Genomic DNA, 22590 nt, shown 5'->3' on the forward strand with positions numbered 1-22590 from the left:
GACTTAGGGTGAGCTACAGATATTATATATGCTGACAGCCTGCTTGTTATGCTAATTTTTTAATCTTTTCGCTTCCTGTCCAGCTTGGGGAAGAGAGACAAAACTCAAGAGGGGTGCTGTCCTGGGAGACGTCCTGGGAAAGATATATATGCATTACTAACTACAGTGTTCTCCCCCAGAAATTTTTTTCCAGCCTGGTGGCATGAAAAAGTAGCCAGGTGGGGAGCAATGGGGGAATGCAGGGCTGACGCAGCTCTACTTACAGCATAGGAGGATGATGAGACGCTGAGCTGATTTCAGCCGGAAGCTTACCAAAATTAGCCGGTGAAGCACCCGGCTAAAAGAGCCTGGGGAGAACACTGCACTATAAAGTGCCACAGAAAATGCTGATACTTCACATTGCTATCATTTACTGCACAGAAGGTGGGCGGGGTGAGGTGATCTGCTCTGTGCTGAAGAAGAAACTCCCACTCTGCTGACAATTCTGTACTTTGTGTGCAAAACTGGCAGGGTCACGCAACAGACTTTTCTGAAGGGAACTTATCTGCATCAAATATTAAACTTGTGCGAGTAGTAGTTTAGCCCTTATTCAGCTTTACCAAAAATGAAAAATCTGGGAGACAGAACTACTGTAGAGCTTTAACTTCCCTGGCAGTATAGGAAAGCCTGACTCATCCAGAGAAAAATAGCTGAAAACGGTATGGAAGAGTCAGGCTCGTCCAGCAGTTCTAAGGCAGGGTTCCATTTTTTACATATCCTTTTCAAATTAAAATTTACATTTGTATACAAATTTTCACATGCTCTAAAAACCAGGGCTGTGGAGTCTGAGTTGAGTAATTTTAGGTACCTGGAGTTGGAGTAATTTTGGGTACCTGGAGTCAGAGTTGGAGTCGGTGGCTTCATAAACGGAGGAGTCAGAGTCGGCTGATTTTTGTACATAATCCACAGCCCTGGTAAGTATTAGACTAAGGAGTCAGAGAGTTGGAGCAACTTTGGGTACCTAGAGTTGGTGGTTTCATAAACTGAGGAGTCAGAGTTGGATGACTTTTGTACTGACTCCACAGCCGTGCTTGAATCCTGCATGTCAAAATAAGCACACAAACGCATCTGTCAAAAAGATGAAGAGTGGGGAAATTGTGGTCTGGCAGAAAGGGAAAATTAAGGTGTTTTTTTTTATACATGATTTTGTGCTTGAAACTTTTATTATACTGAAAGTGCAGCACGGAGGCATAGTGGTTAGCCTTACAGCACTGAGTTCCCAGTTCCAATCCCAGCCAGGGCACTATCTGCAAGGCGTTTGCATGCTCTCCCTGTGTCTGTGTGGTTTCCTCTGGGCACTCCAGTCTCCCCCCACATCCCCAAAACCTAGAGATAAGTCAATGCCCCCCCCCCCCTCCTCAAATTGACCTAAGACATAATACATGATAGACAAATGACAATGGTAGGGATTAGACTGTACACTCCTTTGAAGGGCAGTTAGTGACAAGACTATATCTATCTATCTATATATATATATATATGATATATATGATATAGAGATATATAGAGATATATATAGTGCAGAATTTTTAGGCAAGTTGTATTTTTGAGGAATAATTTTATTATTGAACAACCATGTTCTCAATGAACCCAAAAAACTCATTAATATCAAAGCTGAATATTTTGTAAAGTAGTTTTTAGTTTTAGCTATTTTAGGGGGATATCTGTGTGTGCAGGTGACTATTACTGTGCATAATTATTAGGCAACTTAACAAAAAACAAATATATACCCATTTCAATTATTTATTTTTACCAGTGAAACCAATATAACATCTCAACATTCACAAATATACATTTCTGACATTCAAAAAACAAAACAAAAACAAATCAGTGACCAATATAGCCACCTTTCTTTGCAAGGACACTCAAAAGCCTGCCATCCATGGATTCTGTCAGTGTTTTGATCTGTTCACCATCAACATTGCATGCAGCAGCAACCACAGCCTCCCAGACACTGTTTAGAGAGGTGTACTGTTTCCCCTCCTTGTAAATCTCACATTTTATGATTCTCAGTGGGGTTCAGATCAGGCGAACAAGGAGACCATGTCATTAGTTTTTCTTCTTTTATACCCTTTTTTGCCAGCCACGCTGTGGAGTACTTGGACGCGTGTGATGGAGCATTGTCCTGCATGAAAATCATGTTTTTCTTGAAGGATGCAGACTTCTTCCTGTACCACTGCTTGAAGAAGATGTCTTCCAGAAACTGGCAGTAGGACTGGGAGTTGAGCTTGACTCCATCCTCAACCCGAAAAGGCCCCACAAGCTCATCTTTGATGATACCAGCCCAAACCAGTACTCCACCTCCACCTTGCTGGCGTCTGAGTCGGACTGGAGCTCTCTGCCCTTTATCAATCCAGCCACGGATCCCATACATCTGGCCCATCAAGACTCACTCATTTCATCAGTCCATAAAACCTTAGAAAAATCACTCTTGAGATATTTCTTGGCCCAGTCTTGACATTTTAGCTTGTGTGTCTTGTTCAGTGGTGGTCGTCTTTCAGCCTTTCTTACCCTGGCCATGTCTCTGAGTATTGCACACCTTGTGCTTTTGGGCACTCCAGTGATGTTGCAGCTCTGAAATATGGCCAAACTGGTGGCAAGTGGCATCTTGGCAGCTGCACGCTTGACTTTTCTCAGTTCATGGGCAGTTATTTTGCGCCTTGGTTTTTCCACGCGCTTCTTGCGGCCCTGTTGACTATTTTGAATGAAACGCTTGATTGTTCGATGATCACGCTTCAGAAGCTTTGCAATTTTAAGAGTGCTGCATCCCTTTGCACGATATCTCACTATTTTTTACTTTTCTGAGCCTGCCAAGTCCTTCTTTTGACCCATTTTGCCAAAGGAAAGGAAGTTGCCTAATAATTATGCTCACCTGATATAGGGTGTTGATGTCATTAGACCACACCCCTTCTCATTACAGAGATGCACATCACCTAATATGCTTAATTGGTAGTAGGCTTTCGAGCCTATACAGCTTGGAGTAAGACAACATGCATAAAGAGGATGATGTGGTCAAAATACTCATTTGCCTAATAATTCTGCACTGCGTATGTATGTATGTATATATGTATGTATAGATAGATATACACACACATATACATACATATACATACATACACACACACACTGTACAGCGCTGCGTAAGATGTTGGCGCTATATAAATACGAAATAATAATAAGTCTTGCTTCACACATTTTTATAAGGTAAAGGCAAAAAATTCATTGAACCACTTTTTGCACAGAAATCCAGCAGAAATTGAACGCCAGGGAGGGTTAGTTCACATCTATCAAAGCAGCAGAAGCAGGAACAGCGTGTCAGAAATAGGAAACAAATCTGGGGTGGTGGGAGGTAGAGGGTAAGGGTATAAGTAAATTTGATATGATTTTCTATGACAAGGTTTTCCAAAAAAGCTAAATTTTGTTACTACAGTATACTGCTTTGTCAGCTATTTCAAACTGCTCTAAGGGATTTTATTAAAAAATAATAATAAACATAACACACACACAAAACGTCTAGTTGGCTGTAATACTGAAGTTTTGGCATTACAAGGATTTGAGCCCCTAAACTGCAACAAGCATGCTGCAAATGTAGTCAAAGAGTGTTGGTTCTCATATTTGTTCTGGGCCATTCATTTACAAGCAGGGAACCACCATGAGAGCTAGGCAACTGGCAAATGTTTAGAATAAAATCAGCTAAGTCAGCTCTGTTTTAAATGGGCACATTGTTCTCATAACTCTCACTAACTGCTTCCAGCACAGAAACAAAAGTTCACGAGGGAACAGACAGGCCTGCCCAACAGAACTGCTGTCTGGTCCATGCAGAGCTAAAACCCTACTAGAGATGGTCAACGAGATGAGCATTCCAGCCGGCATCTGGACCAATCCAAATAGTCAACATGCAAACTGAAGATGTATGGCCACGTATGTGCATGCTGAATGGCTGTCAGTTTCATGACAACTCAGCAAACAGTTAATTGTATCAAGCCCTGGTGATTTAAACATTTAACAGAAAATGCAGTGTGATTATTACTTCGTATAAAGGCTGCCATACACTGGTCGATTGCCACCAGATCGACCAGCAGATAGCTCCCTCTTTGATCAAATCTGATCAAAGAGGGATCTACTGGCTGCCTACACTGCAAACAGATTTTGAATCGATTTCACTGTGAAAACCGATTCACAATCTGTGGAGCTGCCGCCGCCGCTCAACCCTCCCCCCCTCCCCTCCCCCCTTGCATACATTACCTGATCTGGCCGGCACCAGTCCCCCGGTCTCTGCTGTCTCTTCTCCGCTCTGGGCTCCAGCTTCACTTTACTTCCTGTCGAGGGAAGTTTAAACAGCAGTTTAATCTTCCTGTTGGGACATGAAGTAAGTGAAGCCTGCCGGAGCCCAGCGCGGAGAAGGGACAGCGGGGACACGCGCTGGGGGAACAGGTAATGTATTGTAGCTAGTGTCGGCCGGACATTCGAACGCTGCTATCGACGCACTCCCGACCCGCAAGCGATTGAGCAAAATATTCCGCGTGAACAGATCGACGTGAACGATCGATTTCAGACAGAAATCGATCAGTCAGCGTTTGCGCAACAATTTCACAGCACATTCGATCACAGTGATCGAATCTGCTGTATATCGGCGGGAAATCGTGTAAGTGTATGGGCCCCTTAAGAGTGAACTGGATGCACAATTAATTTTCAAAGCTTGCCAAATGGTAAATTTCGGTAAAACACTGTGAAAAGCTACCTGTCACTTTAATCACCAGTCTAATTTCTATTTAGGATGAAAGCTGACAGAATGAATCCTGTACTGCGATCTTCCACTGCAGTTAAATGCATGGGATTTGCAAGCAAACATTGCCATCAATGCCCACAGGCTCTAGCTATTACAAAGAAATCTCAATCTTGCCTTAGTGTTTCAAAAGGAAAGCAGAAGGAAAAACAAGAGCCACCCACTCATCTTCACAAGAGCCAAGAGGAGTAGAAACCTCCCTGAGCAGGACCATAATGCTAAAGTCATTCACAATTATGAGATGCCAGTGGTTGATACAACCCACTGACTTCATACAAAACTGAAAGATCAGGTTTGGGTAGATTTTAATTATACATGTTTTCCAGTTCTATTCACCTACTCACAGGTGAAATAATATAGTGTAATTTACACTCTGGCATGACACTAGGAAAACAGTGTGGTTAATTTACTAAAGCTGCAAAACTATGAACCAGAACTTGAATTGATTTTTCAAAAAGTCACCACCAAATTAAGAAGAAACCAGACAAGTCTCCAGATAATATCTGTAATTATTTTATTTATTTCAACATTTTCAATTGCCCAGCATTATTGTCATAAATACGTGCTAGACCAAGTAGCTAAGCTTATCTTCACACTCTAAAGCTCCGTCTACACGGAGCGATGTTCCTTATCAATCGAGCCGCTGATGCGGCTCGATTGATAAGATCCGTCAGGTCTGATTTTGCCGCCGTCGATTCCCTGCTCGTTCCTCACGAGGGGACAATGGCAGAAAATCAAGCGGAAGATAAGCGGCGCGGGGACGAGGGCAGATCGAATCCGACGCGCGCGGGCGAGCGGGGACGCGGCGGGTACGCACGGGAAAGCAGAAGAGGCGATTAGCCGCCGGATCGCCTCGTGTAGACGGGGCTTAACAAGCAAACCCAGCGCTTAAAACCACAAATGGAGCAAACCGCCAGCCTAGCAATTTAAAATGTTGAAACAAACCATTGCTGATTTTATCTTGAGCTGCCCATTTTGTACAACATTTCATGGTGGTACTTCGCTTTTATTCTGGGATTGAGGCATGGAAGATTTTACAGTTAAGCAAGATAATAGTGTGCTGGGGATTCTCGTTCTCAAAGGAATTTACATCTTTGCCATTGTATGGCAAAGGCTTACCACTTCTCCCCCGCCCATTAAGTCGATTGGAAAAGGAATCAGAAAAGAAATTGGACAAGTTTCCCCAGAATTAGATTGTGTTTTCCAGTGAGAACAAACTAGAAAACGATCGTAATCGGTCAAGAAAACGCATTGGCATGTTGTGAGAAATTGGTTTCGACCGAAAAATTTACTATCGATCTGGCCATCGGACTTATCGATTGGAGTTCAAATCTACTAAAAAAACAAAACAAAAAAAACCCTTATGGTGTGTTCCCACCATATGTCCTTGTAGAATATAGCACACAAACAGAAGTGTGCAAAACAGGCAGGGTTCCCAGTTGCTCACACCGCCCTGGACCACGCTCTGCAAGCTACACGTGGAAGGGGGCAGAGGCAGCACAGACAGCTTCCCATCACTGCTCTCATCATTTGAGACTGAATTCAAATGCTGCATCTGTGGAACTACAGCTACACAACATAAAATTAAAAACGACACAGGAAAGTGCATTAAACAATTGGTCCAAATTAAACCAGAGGCTTCCATCTGCTTCTCTTCTCTTACTACTTTGATTTTTATTATACCTCTGTTCTTTCCTTGTAGACTCCTTGTTGTCAATCCTTTGCCAAGAAGCACTCTTCTCCCAATTTTTACCTAGTCACATTTAGTGACTTTAGTGCTCAAATGGCAGGACAAAGATGTCTGTGACAGCTGCCTTAAAGGACAACTGAAGTGAGAGTGATATGAAGGCTGCCGTATTTAATTCCTTTAAAGCAATACCGGTTGCCTGGCTATCCTGACGATCTTCTACCTCTAATACATTCAGCCTGATGCTGGGCATACACGAGTCGACCCGGCCGCTCGATTAGCCGCCGGATCGACTCCCGCCACGTCCCCGTCCGGATTGATTCCCACTCGTCCCCGCGGGCGCTCCTTATCTTCCGCTCGATTCCTCGCTACTGTCCGCCCGCGGGGATCAAGCGGGGAATCGATCCGGCGGGTCATCAGACCTGTCGGAAATTATCAATCGAGCCATCAGCGGCTCCATTGATAAGGAATAATCCTACCGTGTGTGCCCAGCATTAGACCCTGATCAAGCATGCAGCAGATCAGGCGTTTCTGACATTGCCAGATCTGACAAGATTAGCTGCATGCTTGTTTCTGGTGTTGAGACACATAGATCAACAGAGCTGTCAGGCAACTGGTATTTTTTTTAAAAGGAAATAAATATGGTAGCCTCCATATTCTTCTTACTTAAGTTGCTCTTTAAAGGGTACATGTGGGGGAAAAAAAGAAAGTTTCACTAACTTGGGGCTTCTTCCAGCCCCTAAAAGTCTGTTAGGTTCCACGCTGAGCCAGGGTTCCGCTTTCCCCTCCAGAACATTGCGACCCGTGGTCAGCTTGGGATCTTCTGCGCATGTGCACCACTTGTGATCCCGCTCAAGTCGCTGGAAGAATTGTGTGCTTGCGCTGTTCAATTCTCCCTGAACTGCGCAAGCACAGCGCGCTCCCATCATGTATTCTTAAAAAAAAAAACTGTACATCACCAGGAATATCCTGGAAATGCAGAGAATTTGTGAGTAATTGAGATACATTTTTTGGTAGCATCAGCAGAGTGCTATTCATATAATTAACACGTTAGAACTGAATAGGTCAATTGGTTTATATTAATATTGCATGCTTATACGTATGGTTTTTCTATTTTGTAAGCGGTTATTCTGAATATGAACATTCTTAATCGTACACAGTCATAAACATGGAAACATTTAATTGGTGATGTTGGTACAGTATTATCTCTTTATAGTAAACGCCAAGGGACTAGGAAAAGTGGTTTACTATATCAGAAATTGTCCTAAAAATCGTCCAGTCTGCCTTTGTACATTCACTGCGGCAAAGGACTAAAGGCATCCATACACTACGTCGATTTCCCATCGATATACAGCAGATTCAATCACTGTGATCAAAGCTGCTATGAAATCATTAATGCAAATGTTGACCGATCGATCGATTTCCATCAGAAATCAGTCGATTCAGTCGATCTGCCCAGGCGGAAGATTTTGATCACCGGCAGGTCAGGAGCACGTTGTTAGCGGTGTTCAATTCTGCGTCAGTTGATGCAACAATATCATCACCTGTCCGCCGGCACGAGTACCCAGGTCCCTTCTTCCGGCTGGCCTTCTTCTCCATCTCCTCTTCACTTCCTGTCCCGTCCTGTGAGAAGGCCAAGTTCAAACAGTAGAGCGCCCTCTACTGTTTGAACTTCTGCTTGTAATATCATTGCTGCTGGCCAGGGGATCAAGAAAGGAGAATGTCATGAGGGTGGCGAGGCAGGCGGCAGTTCCACAGGTTGTAAATCGATTTCATGCTGAAATTGATTCAAAATATGTGTGCAGTGTATGGGATGCCAATAGATCCCTCAGAGAGGGATCTATCTGTTGGTTGATCTGGTGGCAATCGACTAGTGTATGGCAGCCTTAACACTGTCTTTCTATTGAAGGTACAGTACAAGCACTTGCACATTACTACAAGGTTAAAGAGACTCTGAAAAATCCTTTTTTTATTACAAAATCCTGTTTAACATGTTAGCCCTACCTAAACCACCGCATCCCTGCGGCTGTAATCTATCTAAATTCCCCTAGCTCCCCCCTCCCTTTCCCCAGCAAAATCCACGACTTTCTTGGTCGTGGATTTTGCTGCTGTTAGAGGCAGAGCTATGAGCCACAGCTCTGCCTCCATTCGCGTCTTTCAGCGGCGCCTCTACCCGCCCCTCTCAGTGAAGGAAGACAGAGGGGTGGGGGAGAGGCAGCGATCCGGGCTGACAGACGCGCTGAGAGGCAGAGCTGCGGCTCATAGCTCTGGCTCTCACGGAAGCACTGCCCGGATTGCCTCCCAAGGAGTTTGTGGGGATTTAGTTAGATTACAATGGTGGGGCTGCGGCGGTTTAGGTAGGGCAAATATGTTAAACAGGATTTTGTAATAAAACGAGGATTTTTAAAAGACTTCAGAGTCTCTTTAAGTAAACCTTAGAGCTGCTTAGCCAGACAGGACAAATTGCTGGTACTGTATCCAGAGCCCCTTAAAAATTGCTGCCGTCACCGAATAGAGGCAGCCACTTGCTTCCTGTGAGTGGCTCCGATACCTCCGCAAGCGGGACTTGCAGCACGTATCCTGCAAAACTTTCTGCTCACACTTGAGTCAATCATGAAGTATCTCTTTAAAAAGCAGCCAATCATGATAAACCACTCACACCTGTAATGTGAGTGGCTCCGATACCACCATGGGCTCTACTTAGCACTCTGCTCTCCACTTTTCTTAGTCTTAAAGCGAGTAGGCCTGCTCTGATCTGCAAAACAAGTGAAAGTATCCTGTACTGCGCTCCACACGCTACCAGGAGCGTCATCGCTAACAAAGGAAGAGATACCAGGGAGTGTGTACAATCCTGTGGGAGGACTGTGAAGATACTTTTATCAGTGATTGCAACATGGAAGTAGTAACGGTACATCCTCTTGTTTATGTTCACCTATCCCTCTTTTTCCTTGAGGAAGGCTGCTTATTTGTACAGTACTGTATATACAGCTCCGGTGCCATTCTTCATGTTTTACAAAATGTTATCCGGTATCAATTCACCTACAACCAGCCTGTAAAAAGCAGCTGTCCATGGGTTTCACACTGACATATAATACATGCACTGCCCACTTTTTACTATATCCAGGGTCAGCATCACATAGGGTCCAAAAAACGTTTACTATAACAGGTTTTATTATATCTGTGTTTACTATACCAGGAGTTGCTCCCATAGACTTATAATGGACATTGGCCAGGACCTGGCGAGGTAGTTTACTATAATAAGATTATACTGTATTGCCTCTATCCTGTTTGATAAACTATTGAACATAAAAACCTGCCTCCTAACTCTCTGCTCACTAGTTATGCAGTGTGTCTTTCACCAAAAAAGTAATGTCATCAAGTATTGTAATCTATGTAAAAATCCTAATGTCACCCAAGTCAAATTCAGCTGGTGTGAAAGCAGCAATCTAAAAGAGGGATTGACAGCCATGTTAATTATGTAGTCTACATTATGACCCTGCGTTGCAAGCATTCCAATAATCATTAATGTGTCTGCTGTAATGAATCTTATCTTCCTTTCTTCCCCTCCCACATGCCTGCTCCTTGCTGATTGGCTGAGGACAGTTCAGTGTGACAAGGCTGAAAAGGGAAATAGTAGATAACCCATGGTGCTGTGAAGCCACAGCCAAACCACTATATCTGTGTCATGCACAGCTATGGGGATTTGGATGCATGCTGCGGTAAACTGCAGCATGCCGTCTAAATTGCACCGGCAATTAATCCGGATGACAAGCTTATTTACCAAATAGGCATCATTCCCCATCTGACTCTGTGGAAAGAATTAATGAAGATTTATAATTAATCATATGTATATCCTTTATATTCCCACGTGGCTATAAGAACCACATTGATGTAATCAGACCAGTGTGCTAGAGTGACACTTTAAGAATATGATTATAGTATTGTTTTAGGAATTACACAATGTAACCAAAATTAATGTGTATGCAGAATACAGTTATTGCTTTGTAGTGTCTCTGTTTCAGGACACCTCCCCCCTCCTTTCTGCTCTAGACGGCACAAAGAAATAATTCTTTGGAAAAGCAGTTTGAGGGCCCGTTTCCACTATAGCGTTGCGGAATCGCCGGCGAATCACCGCAGGCAAATCGCATGCGGATGCGATTCCGCATGCGTTTTTTGCCGCGATTTCGCATAGGTTAGGGTGATGCGATTTTAACCATGTCACTGCCTGTGTGAATTAACATGGGTACCTATGCGAAATCGCATGCGAATTCGCGGCAAAAACGCATGGGGAAAACGCATGCGATTTCCCTATTAAATACATTGCGTGCGATTCGCCTGCATTCCACACGCAGGCAAATTCTGAGGGCTGTGCCATGCAGAAAAATCCTGGACAGAAAAACGCACAGCAAAACTGACAAGTGGAAACAGGCCCATCCACTTGTATTGGCTGTGCGAATCCGCATGCGGGCAACGCATGCGGATTCGCGATAGTGGAAACGGGCCCTGAACCAGATTCTGAGGGCATGTCTTTGAATTCTCTTTAAAAGAATCGAAACTGTTCTGACTTCTGACATCATTTCACTAAAGTGGAAGTTAACTTTACAGGAAGTCTCTTGAAGGACACAGGAAAAAACCCGCCCAAAGAAGAAGTCCAGTCTCCTTTGGACACTGCTCATTGGACTCATGGGATAACAGACTGCCCGGGGGAGGAATATTTTAGCATATTAACTGGGGTATAAAGATCAACAGAGGAAGGAAGTTCCCACCTTTTCTGACTAGCCAAGCTGCTGCTAGCTTGTGGTTCCTTTAAATGCTGGTACATGAAAAGGTCCTCAGCTGAGTAAATAAAGATTTCATTTTCATTGGCACCAATTGGAGAAGTCTCATCGTGTAAGTTATTTCTTTTGACAACTCACATGTGTGGAAATGCAGCAAATTCGGATGTAGTGGAAACAGGCCCTAAATAAGACATCCCATCATTCCCATCATACAGAATATCCAGTTCAATCTGTAAGCAGCACATAGCTATTTATAGACTTAAAGGGAACCAAAACTGAGAAGGATATGGATTTGTCCTTTTAAATAATATCAGTTTCCTGACTCTCCTGCTGATCCTGTGTTTCTAATACTTTTAGCCACAGCCCCTCAAGAAGCATGCAGATCAGGTGCTCTGACTGAAGTCAGACTGGATTAGCTGCATGCTTGTTTCAGGTGTGTGATTCAGTCACTACTGCAGCCAAAGAGATCCGCAGGAGAGTCAGGCAACTGGTATTGCTTAAAAGGAAACATCCATATCCCTCTCAGTTTAGGTGCACTTTAAACAGGAAATCTCTCCAAAGCTTGAGCTCAGTTAAGGTGTTCATCTCAGCCAGAAATGGAACGTGTACTACTGTCCAAGGAATGCTGTATTTTTAAATGACAGCAAACCCTAAATGCGTCATTTTCCTCCTTACCCTTTCTGACCACAGCCACTTCATTGTGCATCACCCCATCATCCCTCCTCCCCAAAGGAAAACCCACGTGAGATGTCTGTACAGCACTCAGCCCCCAAATTGCTGTAAGAATCAAATCCTGTAGGCAACTTGAGAAAAGGAAAATAAAACTATTAACTGTTCAGAAACCGTTTATAAAAACAAGTTTGTGCACAGAATTTAAGGTGCGCACATACACTATACTAAACTCAGCTGACATGGTCATTCAGAGCAACCTTGGCAAGAACTAAGCATGTGTGCAGATGTCCACATTAGTGGATGCATTTATATTCACCCTTAAAGGACTGGTCCGAGGAAATAAAGATCTACTTACCCAGGGCTTCATCCAGCCCCTGGCAGCCGGTATGTCCCTTGCTGCAGCTCCGGTGTCACGGTTTTCCCTCCATTGGAGATGTCAACCTCGCTAGGTCAGCATCTTTTGTGCCTGCTCAAGCACGTGGCCACACAGCTCGCACTGATGTGGCCTGGAATGTTCTGTGCTGAATGATCCAGGCCATGAGTGCGATCGGGAGCAGCGCAACGGAGGGGATACCGGGACACGAGCTGCACCGAAGGAAAAAAAAAAAAAAATCGCCTGCCAGCGGCTGGCTGAAGCCCCAGGTAAGTAGATCTTTTTATCTCCTTGGATGTATCCTGTAATGCTTTTGAGGATGATTTTATACCTCATGCCATCATGTTACTGCTTGCTATACTGTTACTAGCATGTTATTAATTTTCTTATGGTTCACATACATAAAAGTGGTGAAAATAAGGAAACCTGAAGTAATGCAGCACAAGGAGAACAAGAAACTAGTAGCAACTATACTAAAATGAGGACACACATGACACGCCTTTCCACCATCTAACTTCTACGTTTACAAAACTCTGGCCATTTAGAATGAAGAATTATTGTGTTAAAACTAAGCATACATTATGCGATATCCTTAAGCAGGAGGTTTGTTTGATTCAAAGGGAACACGGACTCATATTAAAAACTAGAGAATGTAAACACTTGAAACTCAGTTTTCCAATACAATAACAAATATTGTTTTGGGCACCATTTCCCATTGCATTCACGTGTCCTCAGATGTCACCCCTCATAACACATTAGGTCAGGTAGGCTGGAAAACCATGCCCGATTGCTATAGTTATGTACAGGCATAGGCACTAGCAGCCCATTGTTGCTCATCATCCCTCCTCCCCTCTCCATAAAGCAGAAGACACTGATTGGCAGAGAGTCAAACAGCTTGGTTATACAGGGAAATGTCATTAAAAATTACAATTTTGGACAACCATTATTGGACAGGCATATTGGTATTTAGTCACTCTAGACCAGTCGTTCTTAACATTGTAACATGTACCCCTTTATAAATGACAGTGTTGGCCATGTACCCCCTTGAGATTGACATCATCTCAAGTATCCCTGACACATTAAAGCAAACCTGCAACATGTCCCATCCCATCACAAAAAGTTAGCTACCTGTAATAAGCAGGAAGCCTCTGGATGATGTAGAGGCTTCCCAGGTCCTCCTCAACCCCACCGCCACTGGCCAAGACCATAATCTTGTTTGCCGCCTTGCTCCACTCTATGTATGAGCGCGGCAGTACTACGTCACACCTGCACAGTAGCACGAAGCCACTCATGGACAAGCAGCCTGGCTAACTGCACAGGCGAGGCTGTACTTGCTAATGCACAGCTACGGGCACACCCAAGAGAACATATCCAACAAGCTCTTATCGTATATGTTCAGAGCAGGGGTAGGGAACCTATGGCTCGGGAGCCAGATGTGGCTCTTTTGATGGCTACCTCTGGCTCAAAGTTAGGGCTTAATTCACTAAGCTACACTGTTCAAGAAGTACAGCTTAGTGTGGCAGCGCAAGTAACATTTTCAAAGTAGGCATGCTACTGCTGTAGCATGCACTACTAACTTACTCACACTCCCACCAAAACTAACAGCTACTCCAACTGTCCCACTCTGGACCCTGTCAGGTCCAGTGACTTTGTAGGATGAGATCCCCACACTATGATTGGCCCAATAGGCTGCCTGTCACTTGACAGGCAGCCTATTGGGCCAAAGTGCGGGAATCTCGTCGTACAAAGTGAATCAAACCCCAAGTCAGCTAGCTAATTGTACAAGCTGTAATTTGGTATTTCTCCTGTCTGTCTCTTGGGGAAATTGCTGAGGTTGATGAAACCCAAGAGAAGCTGAAGATGTATTTGACACTTCCGCTGCCCAGCGGATCAACTGTATACACATTACCATGGCAACAAGGACGTGAGCCGCCTGCTGCGCATGCCCACTGTCCCAGTTTGAAACATATGGCTCTCACAGAATCACATTTTAAAATGTTGCGTTTGTGGCTCTCAGACAAAAATGTTTCTGACCCCTGGTTAAAAGGGACCATCTGCAATTACAGTGGGCTTGTGGATGCATTGGGAAGCCTCTGGACCATTCAGAGGCTTCCCTCTACTTAGGTAAGTATCTTGCTTTTTATTCTTTAGACATGTTACAGGTTTGATTTAATGTTTATTCAGAGAACTCTATAATTATGCATACATGGTTTCAAACCGTCGCTTATGCTTTTCAGTTTAATACTTATTCAGATTTGTTTAGGTAAAGTTTTATTGTTTTTTAATCTCAAAATTTACTATCATGAGTTGACTGTCAAGTAGAACCTGCAGGTACTGGGGTACAAATATCACGTGTTGTGATACTAGGCTCAGGAAGGAACAGAAGAGGGTTGACATGTCTGTAATGCAATGAGCTGTACAAAGTCAGAGGTAGCTTTAGGCCTCTTTCACAGTAGGACGTTGCGGTCTGATGCGACGTTAAAGTCGCAACGCAAATTACAACGTAACGCCCCAAATAGGTCGCAGCGCAACTTAATGCCCCGTTATCGTCGCATACAGTACAGCATACAGGCAATGATAAGTATGCTTCCAAGTCATTACTGAGCATGTGCAAACAGTCCAACGCAGCTAATAACGTGTATAACAAACAGCATGCAGAACTTTGTAATAACGCTACACACAAACGCAATGTGTGCACTGTGAATGTCGCACAGACTGAGCATTGCTGCGCGTTAGTATGCGTTGAAACATTTTCTAACGTGCGACTTTAACGTTGCACTATGATAGAGGACTCAAAGCGGGATTGTCACCATAAAAATCAAATTTCAACAGCAACTGCTCTGAGTGTATTAAAGAGAATCTCTATTATTAAAATCGCACAAAAGTAAACATACCAGTGCGTTAGGGGACATCTCCTATTCCCCTGTCACAATTTTGCAGCTCCCCACCAAACAACAAAATGGCCACCAAAACCAGAAGTAGGTTGATGTACAGTACGTCCACACATAGAAAATACATCCATACACAAGCAGGCTGTATACAGCTTTCCTTTTGAATCTCAAGAGATCATTTGTGTGTTTACCTTCTTCCCCCTGCAGCTACATACGTGTGTGTGTGTGTGTACGTGTGTGTGTGTGCGTGTTCCCCTGGCATAGTATGGCTAATCCTACTGCTTTAATAGCCATTGCCAATCAGTTGCATGCTGGGGGTTCTTTTTATCTATACAGGGAGTGCAGAATTATTAGGCAAATGAGTATTTTGACCACATCATCCTCTTTATGCATGTTGTCTTACTCCAAGCTGTATAGGCTCGAAAGCCTACTACCAATTAAGCATATTAGGTGATGTGCATCTCTGTAATGAGAAGGGGTGTGGTCTAATGACATCAACACCCTATATCAGGTGAGCATAATTATTAGGCAACTTCCTTTCCTTTGGCAAAATGGGTCAAAAGAAGGACTTGACAGGCTCAGAAAAGTCAAAAATAGTGAGATATCTTGCAAAGGGATGCAGCACTTGCAAAAGGATTGCAAAGCTTCTGAAGCGTGATCATCGAACAATCAAGCGTTTCATTCAAAATAGTCAACAGGGTGGCAAGAAGCGTGTGGAAAAACCAAGGCGCAAAATAACTGCCCATGAACTGAGAAAAGTCAAGTGTGCAGCTGCCAAGATGCCACTTGCCACCAGTTTGGCCATATTTCAGAGCTGCAACATCACTGGAGTGTCCAAAAGCACAAGGTGTGCAATACTCAGAGACATGGCCAAGGTAAGAAAGGCTGAAAGACGACCACCACTGAACAAGACACACAAGCTAAAACGTCAAGACTGGGCCAAGAAATATCTCAAGACTGATTTTTCTAAGGTTTTATGGACTGATGAAATAAGAGCGAGTCTTGATGGGCCAGATGAATGGGCCCGTGGCTGAATTGGTAAAGGGCAGAGAGCTCAAGTCCGACTCAGACGCCAGCAAGGTGGAGGTGGAGTACTGGTTTGGGCTGGTATCATCAAAGATGAGCTTGTGGGGCCTTTTCGGGTTGAGGATGGAGTCAAGCTCAACTCCCAGTCCTACTGCCAGTTTCTGGAAGACACCTTCTTCAAGCAGTGGTACAGGAAGAAGTCTGCATCCTTCAAGAAAAACATGATTTTCATGCGGGACAATGCTCCATCACACGCGTCCAAGTACTCCACAGCGTGGCTGGCAAGAAAGGGTATAAAAGAAGAAAAACTAATGACATGGCCTCCTTGTTCACCTGATCTGAACCCCATTGAGAACCTGTGGTCCATCATAAAATGTGAGATTTACAAGGAGGGAAAACAGTACACCTCTCTGAACAATGTCTGGAAAGGCTGTGGTTGCTGCTGCACGCAATGTTGATGGTGAACAGATCAAAACACTGACAGGATCCATGGATGGCAGGCTTTTGAGTGTCCTTGCAAAGAAAGGTGGCTATATTGGTCACTGATTTGTTTTTGAATGTCAGAAATGTATATTTGTGAATGTTGAGATGTTATATTGGTTTCACTGGTAAAAATAAATAATTGAAATGGGTATATTTGTTTTTTGTTAAGTTGCCTAATATTTATGCACAGTAATAGTCACCTGCACACACAGATATCCCCCTAAAATAGATAAAACTAAAAAACTAAAAACTACTTTCAAAAATATTCAGCTTTGATATTAATGAGTGTTTTGGGTTCATTGAGAACATGGTTGTTCAATAATAAAATTATTCCTCAAAAATACCACTTGCCTACTAATTCTGCACTCCCTGTAATATATTCCTCCTCTTCCCTTTATTTCCCTGTCTAGCTGGCTAGCTGAAACATGATCCGCTGCTCACTTGTGTTTACAAGCAAAGCTGAGGTGACTCAGCGATTGGAGGAGAAAAGAAAAAAAATTAAGGGAAGAAATGATATCAGTATTTAGCCCCAAACTGTTGGCAAAAGACATGGTTCCCACCAGGAACAGAATTCTCTTAATTTACTATATAAAATTCACTGAAATCAAAATGTGGACAGTACAATACATGTGTTACGTAAGTAGATCAAGTATTTATCTACTTATATATGTGTTTTTTCCCTTGCATAGTATGGCTAATCCTCCTGCTTTAAGGCGCGTACACACGCTGTATTGTTACAAACGACGGGTCCGTCAGACGCTCCCACAGGGCGGTCGTTCTGCTGACAGTGGCACGCGAGTACAGGCTGTCGGCAGATTGATAAGACCGCCCGGCGGATCAGTCAACAACAGTCTTATCAGTCTGCCGACAGCCTGTACGCACGTACTACTGTCGTCAGAATGACCGACCCGCAGTAGGGTCTGACGGACCCGTTGTTTGTAACAATACGGCGTGCGCACGCCCCTTTAGATTCCAGATGTAATCTCATTAAAACTAAATGGCAAAATGCAGACAAAAATAATTACTGCCTGATCAATGCTACATCAATGAAATGTTAAAGAGACACTGAAGCGAAAAAAAAGTATGATATTATGATTTGTATGTGTAGCACAGCTAAGAAATAAAACATTAACAGTGTACTCCCCAGAAATTTTTTCCAGCCGGGTGGCATAAAAAAGTAGCCGAGTGGGGCACTATGAGAGAATGGAGGGCTGGTGCTTCTTTGCGCAACTCTGCTTATAGCATAGGAGGTGAGTATATGACAGCCGGGTGCTCACCAAAACTAGCCGGGTGGAGCACCCGGCTAAAAGAGCCTGGGGAGAACACTGATTAAGATCAAATACATCAGTGTAATTGTTTCCAGTACAGGAAGAGTCAAGAAACTCCAGTTGTTATCTCTATGCAAAAAAGCCATTAATCTCTACGACTTTCAAAGTCTGGAGAGGGCTGTCTTCTGACTTTTATTATCTCAACTGTAAGTAAACAGTTTACTTTTTATCTGCCAGAGGAGAGGTCATTAGTTCACAGACTGCTCTGAAATAATCATTTTGAATGCAGAGTGTTGTGTAATCTGCACATATTAGAGAATGATGCAATGTTAGAAAACACACTATATACCTGAAAATAAAAATATGAGAATATTTTCTTTGCTGCTAATCTTCTAGTAATTATTCATAGTACACAACCAATTCATTATATCATATATTTGTTTTCGCTTCTGTGTCTCTTTAATTGCTTATCTGATTGGATTGAGTAAAGCTACTTTTTATTATTATTATTTTCACAGATGGGAGTTGCATTGCATTCTCTGGAAAAACAGAATGACAGAGGGCTAAAGTCACATTGCACACTATGACTGCAGTGTGACACGTACAGTAAAGCATACAGTACATTGAAAGTATGCTACACTGCTACTGTTAAAATGCACAATGCATTGTTGCAACAGATCCGTTGCACCGATGTGAATAGTACCATTAGAATACAATTACATTAAGTTAGCAATGCGATTATATAGGCCGACGCAGCGCACCATCATGAAATGTTGCATTATCTAGTCTTAAAGGGAAGGTTCAGGGACACCTTGAAAAAAATAAAAATCAATATCCACTTACCTGGGGCTTCCTCCAGCCCGTGGCAGGCAGGAGGTGCCCTCGCCGCCGCTCCAGAGGCTTCCGGTCGTCTTCGGTGGCCGACCCGACCTGGCCAGGCCGGCTGCCAGGTCGGGCTCTTCTGCGCTCCAAGGACGGGCTCTTCTGCGTCCCACGCGGGCGCGCTGACGTCATCGGACGTCCGCCGGGCTGTACTGTGCAGGCGCAGAACTACTGCGACTGCACAGTACAGTTCGGCGGACGTCCGATGACGTCAGCGCGCCGGCGTGGGACGCAGAAGTGCCGGGCCTTGGAGCGCAGAAGAGCCCGACCTGGCAGCCGGCCTGGCCAGGTCGGGTCGGCCACCGAAGACGACCGGAAGCCTCTGGAGCGGCGGCGAGGGCACCTCCTGCCTGCCACGGGCTGGAGGAAGCCCCAGGTAAGTGGATATCGATTTTTATTTTTTTCAAGGTGTCCCTGAACCTTCCCTTTAAAGTGGATCCGAGAAAAACTTTTAAGCCGCATCTACACGCGTAGATGCGGCCGCGATGCTCCTTATCAATCGAGCCGCTGATGCGGCTCGATTGATAAGATCCGACAGGACGGATCTCCGCACCGCCGATTCCCTGCTCGATCCCCGGGCACGAGCGCGGAATCGAATGCGGCGCGAGCGGGGACGCGGCGGGCACGCAGAAGAGGCGATCCGGCGGATAATCGAGCCGCCGGATCGCTACAATGTCCCATGGTGTAGATGGGGCTTTACTCATTGCATAATTGTGTTCCTTACATATAGTTTATAGGGCATTCCTCAAGCCAAATACTGTTTTTTGTTGTTTTAATACTCCAATTCCCTATACACTAAACAAGCCTCGCCCACAGTTTTTTCAGAGTGCCTTGGCACTGTAGCAAGGGTTGATTGGAACTCAGTCTGGGCAGTGGGAGGTTACCGGCCAGAGATTTCAGAGGCAGAGGGGAGGAGGGAGGCTGGAGATGTTAGCAGCTTGCCTGTGTGTAATGTGACAAACAAAACATGGCTGCTGTCATATCACAGGAATAAATAATAAACTGTTGAAGCTGTTTGCAGCTAGATTTGCTATGTAAACTATCTAAACTTTAGATAAGATATATAGATAAGTTACTTGTTATAGTTAGTTCTTCATCTCGGATCCGCTTTAAAGGGACTCCGAGCAGTGCAGAAACTATGGAAAGATGCACATCATTTTAAAGCTCTCTTTTTTCTCTTTCCAATGATATATAAACCGCCACCCTACGCCTTTTAGTTTTCGCTATTTTCGCGATTGAAATTGCCGCGGCCGCGATTTCGATCGCGAAAATAGAGAAAACTAAAAGGCATAGGGCAACGATTTAGGTGTCGTCAGAAAGAGGAGAAAGAGAGCTTTAAAATGATATCCATCAAGCCATAGTTATATTGTATTACACAGGGCGACTTTTTGTCAAAGTCAGCAGCTGCATTCAGCAGAATGGAGCTGCTGACACTGGGGAAAGTGTCGGCCTGTGTAATACAATATAACTATGGCTTGATGGATATCATTTTAAAGCTCTCTTTCTCCTCTTTCTGACGACACCTAAAGCGTTACCCTATGCCTTTTAGTTTTCTCTATTTTCGCGATCGAAATCGCGGCCGCGGCAATTTCAATCGCGGAAATAGCGAAAACTAAAAGACGTAGGGTGGTGGTTTATATATCATTGGAAAGAGGAGAAAGAGAGCTTTAAAACGATGTGCATCTTTCCATAGTTTCTGCACTGCTCGGAGTCCCTTTAAGCCCTGCACATGCTACATGAAACTCGGCCGAGGCAGCATGAATGACTACCTCTACCAAGAATCTAGCGTGGGTACAGTACAGGCCTGGTCCACCAATCGCTGGCCAAGCATTGTTTTCCTTACTCACACAGTACTCAGTCAGCAACCCCCCAATTAGCAACAGAACACACCACTAGCCTAGAGGCTAGCAATGTGTATGACACCACACTGTCACACGATCCCTCAGTGTGACAAGTGTACAAGGCATGACGCTGCCCTAACATGAACTCTCTGTACTCCAAGCAATTATAATACCGTTCCTTGACCACAGCTGTTCTCAGGAAAGGAGCATTATAATGTGAGAACAAGTATGACACATACTTGAAAACGTTTTTGCTGAATAAGCAAAAAAAAAATCTCGACAGTGTGTACATTCCAACGCCAAACTGACAGAACTAACGTATGAAGCACCCTTAGTAACAGTAATCTAAACATTTGTCTGCCGGGGTAGTTTATTGCTAAAAGTAAGGGAATTAACTGTCTACACCATCACATGACACACAAAACAACTTGTGACTGCAGTGCCATACGGGACGGAATGCTGATCATGTCGGTGCTGCTGTCCCATCTGCGTCTTGTCGGTCATTCTGCTGACAGCTGCCAACAATGGAAGGCGGTCAGGCAACACTTTTGCGCTCACAAGCAAAATTCGGGTTCCATTACAAAGCTGAGTCCGGTGTTCCGGCCTGACAGACTTCTCTGGCTTCAGGCCTCTCTCCCTTCCCCCGGTCTTCCACTTACCCCGTCCTCCAGCTCATCGTCCGAGATCGCGTCCTCGGGCTGGTCCAGGTCTATGTCAAACACGCCCGCCATGGCCTCGGACGTTTTCTGTTTACCCCCACCGCGATTCGGTGCTCCGTTTCCCCGCCTCATGGGAGCCTACACACGGCCGCCATCACCGGACGTTGTAACGCGGCGGCGCCTCTGCACGTCGCAACTTCCCAGAAACTCTACGTACGCGCTCCCTGCCAGGACTACGCGGTACGCGCGCACACAGACAGACAGACGAAGAGACAGACAGGGAACACGCATGCGCACATGGGGGATGCCCGTTACTTTTGTTCTGACAGTTCCGTTTTTCCCACAACAATTAAAAAACTTTCAGTTTATAGACAGCAAATTTACCATGCCTAAACTGCATATGTACAGAATGAGCGCCCTTTATTAATAGTAATACTAGAGAATAACTAATGAGATTCTGCGTTACAGAACGGAGGTTCGCTTTCCTCGCTTTATGATTAAGAAACGTGTGTCCGTTTCATGCATGCCTTTCTTTTTTATTGTTTGTATCTTTGTTAATCAATGGCATGGTTGGTGCGCTTTGTGACTCCACAAAAATGGTTCCTTTGTTGGAGACAAGATTAGCAGAGACGGGTACACCTAGCGCTGCTGCTCTAGAAGGGAAGCAGTTGAAACGTCAGTTAATACTGAAAGATAAATAGTTAACGTAGGAGAAAAGTTATTTTGTTGATTGTCAATGTACGGCTGCCTTGGGAGATGAAAAGTGTCAATTTCTTCAGAATTTATGGAGAAGACTCTTGTTCTAAGTCGCTAAGGTAATGTAAGAAGCTGTTGCACTAATAAAAAAAAATTACATTCTCTTTCTCTTCGATCATGCTGCATTTCAACCAAGTTATTATTACCAATAATTATTTGACCGGAATATTATTAGAAACACTGCCACATTATTACTGCCTTTTAATTGTAAAACCCCCAGAGCATTGTACATTGCAATTAGGGACGCAAATGACAATCATAAGAAGTACAAATCTGAATGCAAGAGAAACAATGGGTCAGAGAAACTGGGACTGTGGTTGACCAGTGGTCTGTCACTGATAACTGAGTTCACTTTGTCCACCTTCTCACTGCTGCTGAAAGATTCAGGGTGCGTACACACATCCAATTTTGATTGGTCAGTTTTACCACCTCCATGTAGTATGAGAGCC

The 22590-nt window shown here is 44.1% G+C and overlaps 2 protein-coding genes across 2 annotated transcripts in view; one reads left to right on the forward strand and one right to left on the reverse strand.

Moving 5' to 3' along the window:
• Positions 1-21591, reverse strand: part of RPS6KB1 (ribosomal protein S6 kinase B1) — an 83982-nt gene extending 62391 nt beyond the window's left edge. Inside the window, exon 1 of the mRNA XM_068268755.1 lies at positions 21386-21591. Within this exon, the coding sequence (XP_068124856.1) occupies positions 21386-21517 (132 nt within the window). The 5' untranslated portion in view covers positions 21518-21591. The remainder of the gene's footprint in view (positions 1-21385) is intronic.
• A 65-nt stretch (positions 21592-21656) lies between these two features.
• Positions 21657-22590, forward strand: part of TUBD1 (tubulin delta 1) — a 33006-nt gene continuing 32072 nt past the window's right edge. Inside the window, exon 1 of the mRNA XM_068268756.1 lies at positions 21657-22200. The gene's annotated coding sequence lies outside the window, so the exon portion shown is untranslated. The remainder of the gene's footprint in view (positions 22201-22590) is intronic.

Source organism: Hyperolius riggenbachi, chromosome 2 (genome assembly GCF_040937935.1).
Source record: "Hyperolius riggenbachi isolate aHypRig1 chromosome 2, aHypRig1.pri, whole genome shotgun sequence".
NCBI classification, from domain to species: Eukaryota; Metazoa; Chordata; class Amphibia; order Anura; family Hyperoliidae; genus Hyperolius; species Hyperolius riggenbachi.